General features: G+C 50.4%; 1 protein-coding gene and 1 non-coding gene across 2 annotated transcripts in view; one reads left to right on the top strand and one right to left on the bottom strand.

The window, feature by feature from the left end:
* The window catches only part of LOC132569170 (solute carrier organic anion transporter family member 2B1-like), a 171,745-nt gene that overhangs the window by 103,587 nt on the left and 52,903 nt on the right, over nucleotides 1-15,255 (top strand). Inside the window, 3 exon segments of the mRNA XM_060235358.1 lie at nucleotides 790-892; nucleotides 8,625-8,789; nucleotides 9,779-9,995. Coding sequence (XP_060091341.1) covers nucleotides 790-892; nucleotides 8,625-8,789; nucleotides 9,779-9,995 — 485 coding nt within the window.
* TRNAI-AAU (transfer RNA isoleucine (anticodon AAU)) lies at nucleotides 12,984-13,055 on the bottom strand. The gene has a single exon. It is a non-coding gene; the product is annotated as a tRNA-Ile (tRNA).

Raw genomic sequence — 15,255 nt, 5'->3', positions numbered from 1 at the left:
GAAAGAGAGAGAGAAATGATACAGACAGACAGACAGACAGATAGATAGATAGATAGATAGATAGATAGATAGATAGATAGATAGATAGATAGAGATGATAGAGACAGACAGATAGATAGATAGATAGATAGATAGATAGATAGATAGATAGATAGATAGATAGATAGATAGATAGATAGATGATAGAAAGAGAGAGAGAGAGATGATAGAGACAGACAGACAGACAGACAGACAGACAGACAGACAGACAGACAGACAGATAGATAGATAGATAGATAGATAGATGATAGAAAGAGAGAGAGAAATGATACAGACAGACAGACAGATAGAGAGAGAGAGAGAGGGATGATAGAGACAGACAGGCAGGCAGGCAGGCAGGCAGACAGACAGACAGACAGACAGACAGACGGACGGACGGACGGACGGACGGACGGACAGACAGACAGACAGACAGACAGACAGGGCAAAAGTGGGAGATCTTCAGGGTTTCTGGCCCTCCTGGTGGACCTCCTGATGGCCCCTGGGTTTTGGCCACTGTGTGACACCAAGAGGTTGATTGGACAGGCCGCTGGCCTGATCCAACATGATTTCTCTTATGTTCTCATGTCTGGGGCAGTGATGCGCTTAATCCGTGGTGTTTGGGGGCAAGAGTGAGAGGGCTTCTGGAGTTCTGGCTCTGATGGCCCCTGGGTTTTGGCCCCTGTGTGACCAGATTGGACTGGATTGGCCCCTGGCCTGATCCAACAGGGCTTCTCCTATATTCTTATAGCACCTTTTCCCTTCTTCTAGAAAGAAAGTCCACTGGAGGTGACTGCAGAAGAATACAAGAAGGACCTGCTAGATGAGCCTCAAGTGAAACCTGAAGATCTCACTCTGTGGGAATTCATGAAAAGTAAGTCTTGGTCTTTCATCCACAGGAAAGCCTCACCTGGCTCGCCTAGCAGAATTTAATCAGACGTAGAGATGGAGATGGCTGCTAATACACACTGGGAGTCAGGGGTCATTTTGTAGAAAAATAGGTGGCGGTGCTTATTAGCATAACTCATCAGCATCTTCTGCCCCCCCCCCCAGCCAAAAGCAAGCTGATGCAAGAAAGGAGAGCCCTGGGCAAGCAAGTCCTGCTTGGGCTGACTAGAGATCCAGCCAGATCAAGCAGGCCTCACCCTCCTGAGGCTCTTCCCCCAGTCAAATGGCCAGCAAGCCACCCGCCACCCAAAATTACATAAGAAGTGGAGAAAAGGTGGTGTGGGCTTCTCCAGGGGTTAATGAGGGCTGCTGGGGGCGTGGCAAAGCCCCTGGTGCCAGCAACCCACCCACCACCCAAATCACATAAGAAGTGGAGAAAGGGTGGCGAGGGCTTCTCCAGGGGTTAATGAGGGCTGGTGGGGGTGTGGCAAAGCCCCCGGTGGCTGGCTGGCTGCCCGCTCTCCTAATCCAGGGATTGTTGTGCAGCTGCACCTCCTATACAATGGACAAGGTAGGTGGGGAGGAGGAGGGGGAATCCTCAGAAAGGTTCAGGAGCTGTGCTCCTGTGAGCACCTGTTGAATCTGAGGCCTGCTGGGAGTGAGAAGAAGAAGAAGAAGAAGAAGAAGAAGAAGAAGAAGAAGAAGAAGAAGAAGAAGAAGAAGAAGAAGAAGACGACGACTGCAGATTTATACCCCGCCCTTCTCTCTGAATCAGAGACTCAGAGTGGCTCACAATCTTCTATATCTTCTCCCCCACAACAGACACCCTGTGAGGTGGATGAGGCTGAGAGGGCTCTCAAAGCAGCTGCCCTTTCAAGGACAACCTCTGCCAGAGCTATGGCTGACCCAAGGCCATTCCAGCAGTGGAAGAGCGGGGAATCAAACCCAGTTCTCCCAGATAAGAGTACACACACTTAACCACTATACCAAACTGGCTACTCCACTCTTCTCTCTGAATCAGGGACTCAGAGCGGCTTACAATCTCCGATATCTTCTCCCCCCACAACAGACACCATGCGATGGTCGCTTCCAGACTAGACCACTGTAACTCGCTTTATGCTGGCTTACTCTTGAGACTGATCCGGAAATGGCAGCGGGTGCAGAATGCGGCGGCTCGCCTGCTGACTGCACCACCTTTACGGGTGGGCATTCGGCCGGCGCTCCGCAGTCTGCACTGGCTGCCCATCCAGTACTGGATCCACTTCAATGTTCTAGTGCTAATATTTAAAGCCTTACACAGCCTGGGACCAACATACCTGTGGGACCATCTCCTTCCATATAAGAGGTCGTTACATTCAGCCTCCCAACATCCGTTGGCCATCCCCGGCCCAAGAGACGCCCGCCTTCCTCAACTAGGAGCAGGGCTTTTTCAGTCCTGGCCCCAACCTGGTGGAATCAGCTCCCTATGGGGATCCGGGCCATACCTGGCTCATTAGCCTTCCGTAGGGCCTGTAAAATGGAGCTGTTCCGCCAGGCTTTTAGCTGAGGCTGCGGGCGTCTCTTCTTGATCTGGTTGGCCTCCCCGGCCAGCACTTTCATCTGTGCTAGGAATTGGAATAAAAACTGCCATCATGATGTGAGATGGCTAGGCTGGGCAATATGTGATGTCATGGTAATCTGAGTGCTGTTGAGTTGCATGGTTTAAAATGTTTTTATTGCATTTTATTATTTTATTATATGTTGTACTCTGCCCTGAGCCCTTTGGGGAATGGGTGGAATAGAAATGTACTAAAATAAATAAATAAAGCGGTGCAATATAAATTATTTCAGTGCAATATAAATTAACAAGGTGCATTAACCAGTAAAAGGGTGAAGGGAATATAACCCAATGCCGTAACACATCTATCTATACAGTCCCTACCTAATACCAACACTTACCCCCTTGGGTAATGGAACTTCCCCCTGCTTCAAGCTCTCCAGGTTCAATCTCTGTTATCTCCAGTTATAAAGAACCAGGGAGGAGGTGATGGGAAAGACCTCAGCCTGAGATCCTGGAGAGTAGCTGCCAGTCCGTGTAGACAATGCTGACCAAGATGGTCCAAGGGTCTGACTCAGTATATGCCAGCTTCATGTGATCACCATAATTCGTGTAGTGTCTCGTGGAGGGGCCATAACTCAGCTGTTTTAAACGCAGAAGGTACCAAGTTCAATCCCCAGCATCAGTGTTCCCTCTAAGTTGAGTTAGTGTGAGCTAGCTCACAGATTTTTAGCCTCCAGCTCACACATTTTTGTCTTAGCTTAGGAAAAAAGGCCCCAGAGCACAATAATTTATGCAGTAGCTCAGAACTTGAATGCCAGTAACTCACAAAGTAGAATTTTTGCTCACAAGACTCTGCAGCTTAGCTGGAACATTGCCCAGCATCTCTGGTTAAAAGGACCAGGTGGTAGGAGATGTGAAAGGCCTCTGTTTAAGACCTTGGGATTTTGCTATCAGATAGCTTTGCTGCCATTGGCTTTAAGAACATAAGAATATGAGAGAAGCCATGTTGGATCAGGCCAATAGCCCCTCCAGTCCAACACTCTGTGTCATATAAGAACATAAGAAAAGCCATATTGGATCCGGCCAGTGGCCCATCCAGTCCAACACTCTGTGTCACATAAGAACATAAGAGAAGCCCTGTTGGATCAGGCCAATGGCCCATCCAGTCCAACACTCTGTGTCACATAAGAACATAAGAGAAGCCATATTGGATCCGGCCAGTGGCCCATCCAGTCCAACACTCTGGTCGTTTTCGCACTCACCTCCAGCCGGCGCGACCCCCCTCTTCACCGCGCAGGATCTGCGCGGATTTCCCACTAAATGCTGCGGAGCAGCCTTTTGCGCTGGAAACTCCCGTCGCAAAAGCCTTTTGCGCCGGAAACTGCTTTTTGGAGGTTTACGTTTGAGCGGCTTTTGCGCCGGGAGTTTCCGGCGCAAAAGGCTGCTCCGCGGCATTTAGTGGGAAATCCGCGCAGATCCTGCGCGGTGAAGAGGGGGGTCGCGCCGGCTGGAGGTGAGTGCGAAAACGACCTCTGTGTCACATAAGAACATAAGAGAAGCCCTGTTGGATCAGGCCAATGGCCCATCCAGTCCAACACTCTGTGTCACATAAGAACATAAGAGAAGCCCTGTTGGATCAGGCCAATGGCCCATCCAGTCCAACACTCTGTATCACATAAGAACATAAAAGAAGCCATGTTGGATTAGGCCAAAGGCCCCTCCAGTCCAATACTCTGTTTCACACAGTGGCCAATATGTGTGTGTGTGTGCGCGCGTGTATATACACACACATACACTACGGCTAATAGCCACTGATGGACCTCTGCTCCATATTTTTATCCAATCCCCTCTTGAAGCTGGCTATGCTTGTAGGCCAATGGCCGATTTAGTCGAAAGCAGCTTTTATGTGCTGTTGGGTCAGTAGCTCCAAGAGGCGGTTTCTCGGGGTTAACTAATGAAGAATGAAAGATGGTGATCTGAATCTGGCTGTTCTGAAGGACTTATTTGAACACTTGAGGGAGAAAACAAACGGTGAAGCGTAAACATTTCTATCTACTTCCCCCTCTCCCGTTTGTGTTTTTTTCTCTCTCCTGGTGCTAAATCCGTCTTATTGGATTTTAATATTGTTTTCTACACAGCAGTTCCCGAGGACTGGAAAATGGCCAGTCGGAGTGATCATTAACATTTTATGTGTCCTGTTGGTGCCACGGGGTAGAGGGAAATTGCTGGGGGAAGAGGGCGGGGGAGGGAATCAATTTTCTGTCCGTGCTATAGTAGGAGGATGGATTCAGACAGGTGATTCCCACGACAAACCGCCCTCCCCCCCCGGTCTGTATTTAGTGCATGGTACCTTCCTGCTTTCGAGCTGTGGTGCTGGAGAAGACTCTTGAGAGTCCCTTGGACTGCAAGAAGATCCAATCAGTCAGTCCTAAGGGAAATCAACCCAGACTGTTCCCTGGAAGGTCAGATGCTGAAGCTCCGATACTTTGGCCACCCAATGAGAAGGGACCACTCACTGGAGAAGACTCTTAAGAGTCCCTTGGACTGCAAGAAGATCCAATCAGTCAGTCCTAAGGGAAATCAACTCTGCCTGTTTCCTGGAAGGTCAGATCCTGAAGATGATGCTCAAATCCTTTGGCCACTCAATGAGAAGGGAGCACTCACTGGAGAAGACTCTTGAGAGTCCCTTGGACTGCAAGAAGATCCAGTCAGTCAGTCCTAAGGGAAATCAGCCCAGACTGTTCTCTGGAAGGTCAGATGCTGAAGCTGAAGCTCCAATACTTTGGCCACCAAATGAGAAGGGAGCACTCCCTGGAGAAGACTCTTGAGAGTCCCTTGGACTGCAAGAAGATCCAGTCAGTCAGTCCTAAGGGAAATCAGCCCAGACTGTTCCCTGGAAGGTCAGATGCTGAAGCTCCAATACTTTGGCCACTCAATGAGAAGGGAGCACTCACTGGAGAAGACTCTTGAGAGTCCCTTGGATGGTAAGAAGATCCAGTCAGTCAGTCCTAAGGGAAATCAACCCAGACTGTTCCCTGGAAGGTCAGATGCTGAGGCTGAAGCTCCAATACTTTGGCCACCCAATGAGAAGGGAGCACTCCCTGGAGAAGACCCCGATGCTGGGAAAGACAGAAAGCCAAAGAAGAAGGTGACAGCAAAAGAGGAGATGGCTGGACAGCGTTACTAATGTAACCAACACGAATTTGAGCAGACATAGGAGGATAGTGGAAGACAGGAGGGGCTGGCGCAAAGAGTCAGACTTGACTGTGCGACTGAACCACAACAACCTCCCTGCTTGGTTCAATGGCGCAGCCAAAACACCAGTCGCCATGTCCCTTCCAACTCTAGGATTCTATGATTCTATGTGAGATCCGGCTCTCATAACAAATAAGTTTGACACCCCTGATTTCATGGGCAGCTGCCTCGCAGGAACGGTTGCAGGTATTTGCTTCTGTGGCCTTTACCTCCGAATGGGGACCCAAAGGGGCTGAAGCCATTCTCCCTCCGTTTCATCTTCACCACATCCCTGCAAGGTAGGTTCGGCCAAGAAAGCGAGCCTGGCCCAAGATCACCTGCCAGGCTTCTGCTGCAGAGTGGGGATTCGAACCTGGGCTTCCCGGACCGGAGTCCAACACTGTAACCACTGCACCACGCTGCCCGTGTTTCGGCGGTGGTAGCCCCGACATAGAGCACCCAAGTCATGGAGGCGGCTTGGGAAAGCACTGTCACGCAACAGGGGGGAGACACTATAGGGTCGTGCTCCAAACAGAACAGTGCGTCTCTGCTTGGATACAACGCATAGTCCAGGTGGTAACTAACTCTGAGGTAATTCCTTGGGGACTGACTCTGGCATGTATCTGGAAGGAAGAAATCAATAAACATAGTTGCAATTAATTTAAAAAATGGTATAATGGAGAATTAATCCACTGGTCTCAGGCTCTGGGGGCCTTTTTTTGAGGTAAATGCACCACATTTGCAGCATAGCATCCAATGCCTCTCCCCAAAATACCTTCCAAGGTTCAAAAGGATTGGACCAGGGGGTACAATTCTATGAGCCCCCAAAGAAGGTGCCCCTATCCTTCATTATTTCCTATGGAGGGAAGGCATTTAAAAGGTGCGGAGTCCCTATAAATGTGGTGGCCAGAACTCCCTTTGGAGTTCAATTATGCTTGTCACAACCTTGCTTCTGGCTCCATCCCCAAAGTTCCCAGATACTTCTTGAATTGGACTTGGCAAGCCTATTCCACAGTTATAAACATCTATGGTGCTTCACATATTTTCCCATGGGGGCTTTTTTCCATGTGGATTTATTTCCATGTGGGCATGCTTCCATGGGGGCATGTTTTCCTGTGAGCATTTATGTCCATGGGTTTTTTTCTTTGGGCTTTTTTCCTTTGTGCTTTTTCCCTAGAACCAGTCCAGTTCAGGGGTGGCCAAACTTGTTTGAGAACCTAGAATACACGTCAGATGTTTGAGAGCCGCAAGACATGATCGTCAGATGTTGGAAGGAAGGAAGGAAGGAGGGAAGGAAGGAAGGAAGGAAGGAAGGAAGGAAGGAAGGAAGGAAGGAAGGAAGGAAGGAAGGAAGGAAGGAAAATAGATGGGGAGAGGGAGAAAGAAAGCAACTTTAAAATGCATTCTCCAAGCTGCTGTCTGGCTTGGCTTTGAGAAGTGATTTAAAGAGAGCAATGCCTTCTCCAAGTCAGCTGACGGGGCCATGAGGGCTTTGAGAGCCCCACTATGTGTGAAAGAATCACATGTGCCCCTATCCTTCATTGTTTCCTATGGAGGGAAGGCATTTATATACCGAGTGATATACCGAGTCCGGTACAAGGTGCTGGTTATCACCTTTAAAGCCCTATATGGCTTGGGACCTGTCTACCTGAAGGACCGTCTTTCCCCGCATGTTCCCCAGAGAGTACTGAGGTCGGGAACACAAAACCTCCTTACTATCCCTGGGCCAAAAGAAGCCCGCTTGAAATCCACCAGAGAAAGGGCCTTCTCTGTTATGGCCCCTACATGGTGGAATCAGCTGCCGGAGGAGGTGAGGGCCCTGCGGGACCTTGTTCAGTTCCGCAGGGCCTGTAAGACGACCCTCTTCCGGCTAGCTTACACCTAGCTAAGATGAGAACTCAATGTAGCTTGCCAGATTTCTTCTTATATATATTTGGAATATTTATTAGTTTTTAAGGTTTTATCTGTTTTAAATGTTTAATTGTTTACATGTTCAAATATTGTTTAATTCTTATGTCTGATCAATTGTTGGAAGCCGCCCTGAGCCACTTGTGGGAAGGGCGGGATATAAATTCTAAATAAATAAATAAAAAATAAATTTAAAAGGAGCATGGTGTTAAGCATGCGAGTTCAGTGACGAGTCGAAGTTGATACAAAGACTACGTTTATTGATAGACCGATACTTTCTGTATAACAGGTTCTTGCGAGTAATGCTGCCAAAACATTGATGCAATACTTTTAAGGCTTACTTCAAAAGGATTCCAAAGGAGGGGGGTGCGGGGTAGCACTCACACACAAACTATCATAAATGTCTACATTCCCATCATGTTATCAGGACTCTGTCCTTGCTTTCCCCAGATGTCCCGTACTCCCTTACAAGAATGTATGGGAAGGTGCTGATTACTTCTTCTCATGTTTAGTTTCAGTTCTCACTAATTCTACCCTCAAGCAATAAACCAAGACGGGGGGGGGGGGAAGGGAAAGAATAACAAAGGTAACAAAGTTTGATCCTCCCTGATACTTCACAGATCAGGTTTAGGCAGGACCCTATAACAATCAATTATCGATTGAATTTCACCATGCTTGACACATGGTCTCTTTAGATGGGATGGCCAGAACTCCCTTTGGAGCTCAATTGCGCTTGTCACAATCTTGCTTTTGGCTCCATCCCCAAAGTTCCCAGATATTTCTAGAATTGGAGCTGCAGTTTGGCCACCCCTGCTCCACTTCCCCGAGATGCACCCTATAGAATGCTATCAGCCCCTGGTTTAATATTAGATCAGACCTCGATACAGACGGTACACCAGCACGGAGTTTCGCAGGACCGCCCAAGGCAGTCCTTTAACCTTTAAAGGTCAACCTTTAACCTGTGATTCCTGTTATCGCTGTTTCGTGCAAGGCGAAAGTCTGTGGTTTGCTCGCATTTTTCTTTGTCCCGCTGCAGTGTTTCCAAAGGTCCTGATCAGAAATTTCAAGAACCCCTTTTTCGTCATGGTGATCTTGACCATGGTCAATTTTTCCGCCATGATTGCCGGACTCGCTACCTTCCTGGCCAAATTCTTGGAGGCGCAGTTTTCTCTCACGGCATCGGACGCCAACATGATCATAGGTATGTCAGTGTGGGCGGGAGTGGGCATCGCTTCCCTGCATCTATCGGAGAATTCCCAGATCTTACCAGTTCTTATCAGGGGAAGGCCTCGGCCTCTCTGCCCTGTTGTTGGCCCTCCAGAGGAACTGTTTGGCCACTGTGTGAGACGGGAGGCTGGATTAGATGGACCCTCCCTGGTCTGATCCAGGAGGGCTCTTCTGATGTTCTTCTCAGGGGAAGGCCTCGGCCTCTTTGCCCTGTCGTTGGCCCTCCAGAGGAACTGGCTGGCCAGTGTGTGTGACAGGAGGCTGGACTAGATGGACCCTCCCTGGTCTGATCCAGCAGGTCTCTTTTGAGGTTCTCAGAAAAGGGCCTCAGCCTCTCTGCACTGTTATTGGCCCTCCAGAGGAACTGGCTGGTCACTTTGTGAGACAGGAGGCTGGACTAGATTGACCCTCCCTGGTCTGACCCAGCAGGGCTCTTCTGAGGTTCTTCTCAGGGGAAAGCCTCAGCCTCTCTGCCCTGTTGTTGGCCCTCCAGAGGGACTGGCTGGCCACTGTGTGAGACAGGAGGCTGGACTAGATGGACCCTCCCTGGTCTGACCCAGCAGGGCTCTTCTGAGGTTCTTCTCAGGGGAAGGCCTCAGCCTCTCTGCCCTGTTGTTGGCCCTCCAGAGGAACTGGCTGGCCACTGTGTGAGACAGGAGGCTGGACTAGATGGACCCTCCCTGGTCTGACCCAGCAGGGCTCTTCTGAGGTTCTTCTCAGGGGAAGGCCTCAGCCTCTCTGCCCTGTTGTTGGCCCTCCAGAGGAACTGGCTGGCCACTGTGTGAGACAGGAGGCTGGACTAGATGGACCCTCCCTGGTCTGATCCAGCAGGTTCTTCCAAGATCTCCTGGTTCCACCTGAAGGTTGTCCCCTTAATTTGAAGCCTGAGTTCGGGAAAGGGCTAGGGCTGGTCTGCACTGCTGGGGCGGCCTTTGAGTCCCGCTCTCTTCTTCCCTCCTGCAGGTTCCACCACCCTCCCCATGGTCACCCTGGGAATCCTGCTTGGTGGCGTCATCATAAAGAAGTTCCACTTGACCTTGCAGCAGAGCAGCCTCCTGTGCGTCGGCAGCATGAGCCTTTGCCTCTTCTTCAGCTTCCCCCTCCTCTTCCTGGGCTGCCCGACCCACCCGGTGGCAGGCCTCGACTCTTCCGGAAGGTAGGTGAGCTCTGGGCCATGCATGTGCCCCTGTCCAGACATTGCAGGAAGAACCTGGGAGAAACTTCTGTTCTGGGAGCAACAAATGCTGGCTGGAAGCAATAAGAGGGGTGGTCTTCAGGTCCAGGGACTCCCAACTTTGCCTTTTTGTTCCTTGCCCTCTTCTTATTTTTCTCTCTCTTTCTCTGCCTACCTTTCACTCCACCAAGAGTCAGTTTGGTGTAGTGGTTAAGTGTGTGGACTCTTATCTGGGAGAACTGGGTTTGATTCCTCACTCCTCCATTTGCACCTGCTGGAATGGCCTTGGGTCAGCCAGACCTCTCTTATCTGGGAGAACCAGGTTTGATTCCCTCCTCCTCCACTTGCACTTGCTGGAATGGCCTTGGGTCAGCCATAGCTCTCTTATCTGGGAGAACCGGGTTTGATTCCCCACTCCTCCACTTGCACCTGCTGGAATGGCCTTGGGTCAGCCAGACCTCTCTTATCTGGGAAAACCGGGTTTGATTCCCCACTCCTCCACTTGCACCTGCTGGAATGGCCTTGGGTCAGCCAGAGCTTTCTTATCTGGGAGAACCGGGTTTGATTCCCCACTCCTCCACTTGCAGCTGCTGGAATGGCCTGGGGTCAGCCAGACCTCTCTTATCTGGGAGAACCGGGTTTGATTCCCCGCTCCTCCACTTGCACCTGCAGGAATGGCCTTGGGTCAGCCAGAGCTCTCTTATCTGGGAGAACCGGGTTTGATTCCCCACTCCTCCACTTGCAGCTGCTGGAATGGCCTTGGGTCAGCCATAGCTCTCTTATCTGGGAGAACCGGGTTTGATTCCCCACTCCTCCACTTGCAGCTGCTGGAATGGCCTTGGGTCAGCCATAGCTCTCCTATCTGGGAGAACCGGGTTTGATTCCCCACTCCTCCACGTGCACCTGCTGGAATGGCCTTGGGTCAGCCAGAGCTCTCTTATCTGGGAGAACAAGGTTTAATTCCCCACTCCTCCACTTGCAGCTGCTGGAATGGCCTTGGGTCAGCCATAGCTCTCCTATCTGGGAGAACCGGGTTTGATTCCCCACTCCTCCACTTGCAACTGCTGGAATGGCCTTGGGTCAGCCAGAGCTCTCCTATCTGGGAGAACCGGGTTTGATTCCCCACTCCCCCACTTGCACCTGCTGGAATGGCCTTGGGTCAGCCAGACCTCTCTTATCTGGGAGAACCGGGTTTGATTCCCCACTCCTCCACTTGCACCTGTTGGAATGGCCTTGGGTCAGCCAGAGCTCTTCTATCTGGGAGAACCGGGTTTGATTCCCCACTCCTCCACTTGGACCTGCTGGAATGGCCTTGGGTCAGCCAGAGCTCTCTTATCTGGGAGAACCAGGTTTGATTCCCCACTCCTCCACTTGCAGCTGCTGGAATGGCCTTGGGTCAGCCATAGCTCTCCTGTCTGGGAGAACCGGGTTTGATTCCCCACTCCTCCACTTGCACCTGCTGGAATGGCCTTGGGTCAGCCATAGCTCTGGCAGAGTTGTCCTTGAAAGGGCAGCTTCTGGGAGAGCCCTCTCAGCCCCAGCCACCTCACAGGGTGTCTGTTGTGGGGCAGGAATGGGACTTTGGGGGTGGAGCCAGGAGGCATTGGGGGCGGAGCCAGGAGACATTAGGGGTGGAGCCAGGAACAAGGATGTGACCAGCGTCATTGAACTCCAAGGGAGTTCTGACCATCAAATTTAAAGGGACTGCAGACCTTTCATATGCCTTCCCCCCATTGAAAATAATGACGGACAGGGCCACCTTCTTTGGGGGCTTAGATAAGTGGACCCCCAGGTCCAATCTTTTTGAAACATGGAGGGTGTTTTGTGGAGAGCTATGTCCTCTGCTTCAGGGTTATTGGGGGGGGGGGGAGGGAAATGTCTGCTGGTCACGCCAATGTTCCCTATGGAGACCGATTCCCAAAGGGTATAATAGATAATTGATCCATCTCGGGGCTAATTTTTTGAGGTAGAGGCACCAAATTTGCAGCATAGCATCCAGTGCCTCTCCTCATCCTCCCCCTCCAAGTTTCAAAAAGATTGGACCAGAGGGTCCAATTCTCTGAGCCCCCAACGAAGGTGCCCCTATCCTTCGTTATTTCCAGTGGAGGGGAGGCATTGAAAAGGTCTGCAGTCCCTTTAAATGTGAGAGCCAGAACTCCCTTTGGAGTTTAATTATGCTTGCCATAACCTGGCTCCTGGCTCCACCCCCAAAGTCCCCAGATATTTCTTGGACTTGGCAACCCCATTCACGGCTCTCCAGGGTCTCAAGCTGAGGTTTTTCATGCCTACTTGCCTGGACCCTTTTTAGTTGGATATGCCGGGGATTGAACCTGGGACCTTCTGTTTCCCAAGCAGATGCTCTACCACTGAGCCATAGCCCCATTCATGGCTCTCCAGGGTCTGAAGCTGAGGTTTTTCACGCCTACTTGCCTGGACACTTTTTAGTTGGAGATGCCGGGGATTGAACCTGGGACCTTCTGCTTCCCAAGCAGATGCTCTACCGCTGAGCCACAGCCCCATTCACGGCTCTCCAGGGTCTCAAGCTGAGGTTTTTCATGCCTACTTGCCTGGACCCTTTTTAGTTGGATATGCCGGGGATTGAACCTGGGACCTTCTGCTTCCCAAGCAGATGCTCTACCACTGAGCCATAGCCCCATTCATGGCTCTCCAGGGTCTGAAGCTGAGGTTTTTCACGCCTACTTGCCTGGACACTTTTTAGTTGGAGATGCCGGGGATTGAACCTGGGACCTTCTGCTTCCCAAGCAGATGCTCTACCACTGAGCCACAGCCCCATTCATGGCTCTCCAGTGTCTGAAGCTGAGGTTTTTCACACCTACTTGCCTGGACCCTTTTTAGTTGGAGATGCCGGGGATTGAACCTGGGACCTTCTGCTTACCAAGCAGATGCTCTACCACAGAGCCACAGCCCCATTCATGGCTCTCCAGGGTCTCCAGCTGAGGTTCTTCACACCTACTTGCCTGGACCCTTTTTAGTTGGAGATGCCGGGGATTGAACCTGGGACCTTCTGCTTATTAAGCAGATGCTCTACCACTAAGCCACAGCCCCATTCATGGCTCTCCAGGGTCCCAAGCTGAGGTTTTTCACGCCTACTTGCCTGGACCCTTTTTAGTTGGAGATGTCGGGGATTGAACCTGGGACCTTCTGCTTACCAAGCAGATGCTCTGCCACTGAGCCACAACCCCAAACACGGCTCTCCAGGGTCTCAAGCTGAGGTTTTTCATGCCTACTTGCCTGGACCCTTTTTAGTTGGAGATGCTGGGGATTGAACCTGGGACCTTCTGCTTACCGAGCAGATGCTCTACCACTGAGCCATAGCCCCATTCATGGCTCTCCAGGGTCTGAAGCTGAGGTTTTTCACGCCTACTTGCCTGGACCCTTTTGAGTTGGAGATGCCGGGGATTGAACCTGGGACCTTCTGCTTCCCAAGCAGATGCTCTACCACTGAGCCACAGCCCCATTCATGGCTCTCCAGGGTCTGAAGCTGAGGTTTTTCACGCCTACTTGCCTGGACCCTTTTTAGTTGGAGATGTCGGGAATTGAACCTGGGACCTTCTGCTTACCAAGCAGATGCTCTACCACTGAGCCACAGCCCCATTCATGGCTCTCCAGGGTCCCAAGCTGAGGTTTTTCACGCCTACTTGCCTGGACCCTTTTTAGTTGGAGATGCCGGGGATTGAACCTGGGACCTTCTTCTTCCCAGGCAGATGCTCTGCCACTGAGCCACAACCCCATTCACGGCTCTCCAGGGTCTCAAGTTGAGGTTTTTCATGCCTACTTGCCTGGACCCTTTTTAGTTGGAGATGCTGGGGATTGAACCTGGGACCTTCTGCTTACCGAGCAGATGCTCTACCACTGAGCCATAGCCCCATTCATGGCTCTCCAGGGTCTCAAGTTGAGGTTTTTCATGCCTACTTGCCTGGACACTTTTTAGTTGGAGATGCCGGGGATTGAACCTGGGACCTTCTGCTTCCCAAGCAGATGCTCTACCGCTGAGCCACAGCCCCATTCACGGCTCTCCAGGGTCTCAAGCTGAGGTTTTTCACGCCTACTTGCCTGGACTCTTTTTAGTTGGAGATGCCGGGGATTGAACCTGGGACCTTCTGCTTCCCAAGCAGATGCTCTGCCACTGAGCCACAGCCCCATTCACGGCTCTCCAGCTGAGGTTTTTCATGCCTATTTGCCTGGACCCTTTTTAGTTGCAGAATTAATCCATTTATTTGAGAACACACAGTCTTAGCGGAGTAACGAGTTGAGTTTGATAACGGGCAGGCACAAGCCCCGCCTTTTTGTACATTTCAAAGAAAGGAAACAATACAGCATTCTCACACTCTCAGAGACAGTCGGCGCTTCCCATACTTCTCTTATCACTCTCCCAGGAAGCTCCCCACTGATCACCTTGAATATGCCAACTTCAAAAGGTCCAGATGGCTTCTAGGCCTAGTGTGAAATTCCCCCCTTGTGGTTAGGGATTGCTTTGAGGAAGAATACATGTTGCTGTTCTCACGGTTAGTAGGGGCAGCCAATATAGCACAGTAAAATATAATATGGGGTTAGTGGTGTCAAGCAGCTACGTTCTAACAGTTACAGTATCATGATTAAGTTACACGTCTGACACAGATTTCTGCCGTTTTGCAGATAAGATTATCAAAATATTTAAATCTAAAAGTGCATAAAATGTTAAAACAGGAATTTCTAATAAAAGCTATCGTACAGTTAAGTAAACCTGAAACAGTCCCGTCAACCACATATATACGCCAGATTCCGTTACCATCAGATCAATCCAGATTCCTGCTGTTTTGCAGATAAGATTACCGTTCAAAATTTTGTAACAATAGGTGGTTTCAGGATTAGTGCCTTCCAGCAAAGAAGGGACCACCGAAAGTTCAGTTGGTAGTTGGTGCTTAATAAGAACAGGAGTTATCCAAATTAATCTAGGAATCGACCACTGATGAATAGAAGATGGCCAAGTATTTTTAAAGTTCCAGACCCGCAATCACATAAGCGATCTGAGTACGGGACTCTAGAAAAACGACCTGTCAACTCAGCAGTGGGAAAAGAATTAAGCCTAGCAAGAGGGAAACCACGTCCAAGACTAGGTGTTTTTAGGGATCTAGTATATGAAGGAAGTGACTCCGGAGGAGAAATACCTAGGGCAAGAGCGGAACATACGCGTCTTGCTCGATCTAAAGTACTAGCCCGAGGTGGTTGGCCACTGTCTTCCTTGGTGGTCTCCCTTCCAAGACTC

Source organism: Heteronotia binoei, chromosome 3, assembly GCF_032191835.1.
Source record: "Heteronotia binoei isolate CCM8104 ecotype False Entrance Well chromosome 3, APGP_CSIRO_Hbin_v1, whole genome shotgun sequence".
In the NCBI taxonomy this organism is placed as follows: Eukaryota; Metazoa; Chordata; class Lepidosauria; order Squamata; family Gekkonidae; genus Heteronotia; species Heteronotia binoei.
This window is presented reverse-complemented; position numbering and strand designations above follow the sequence as displayed.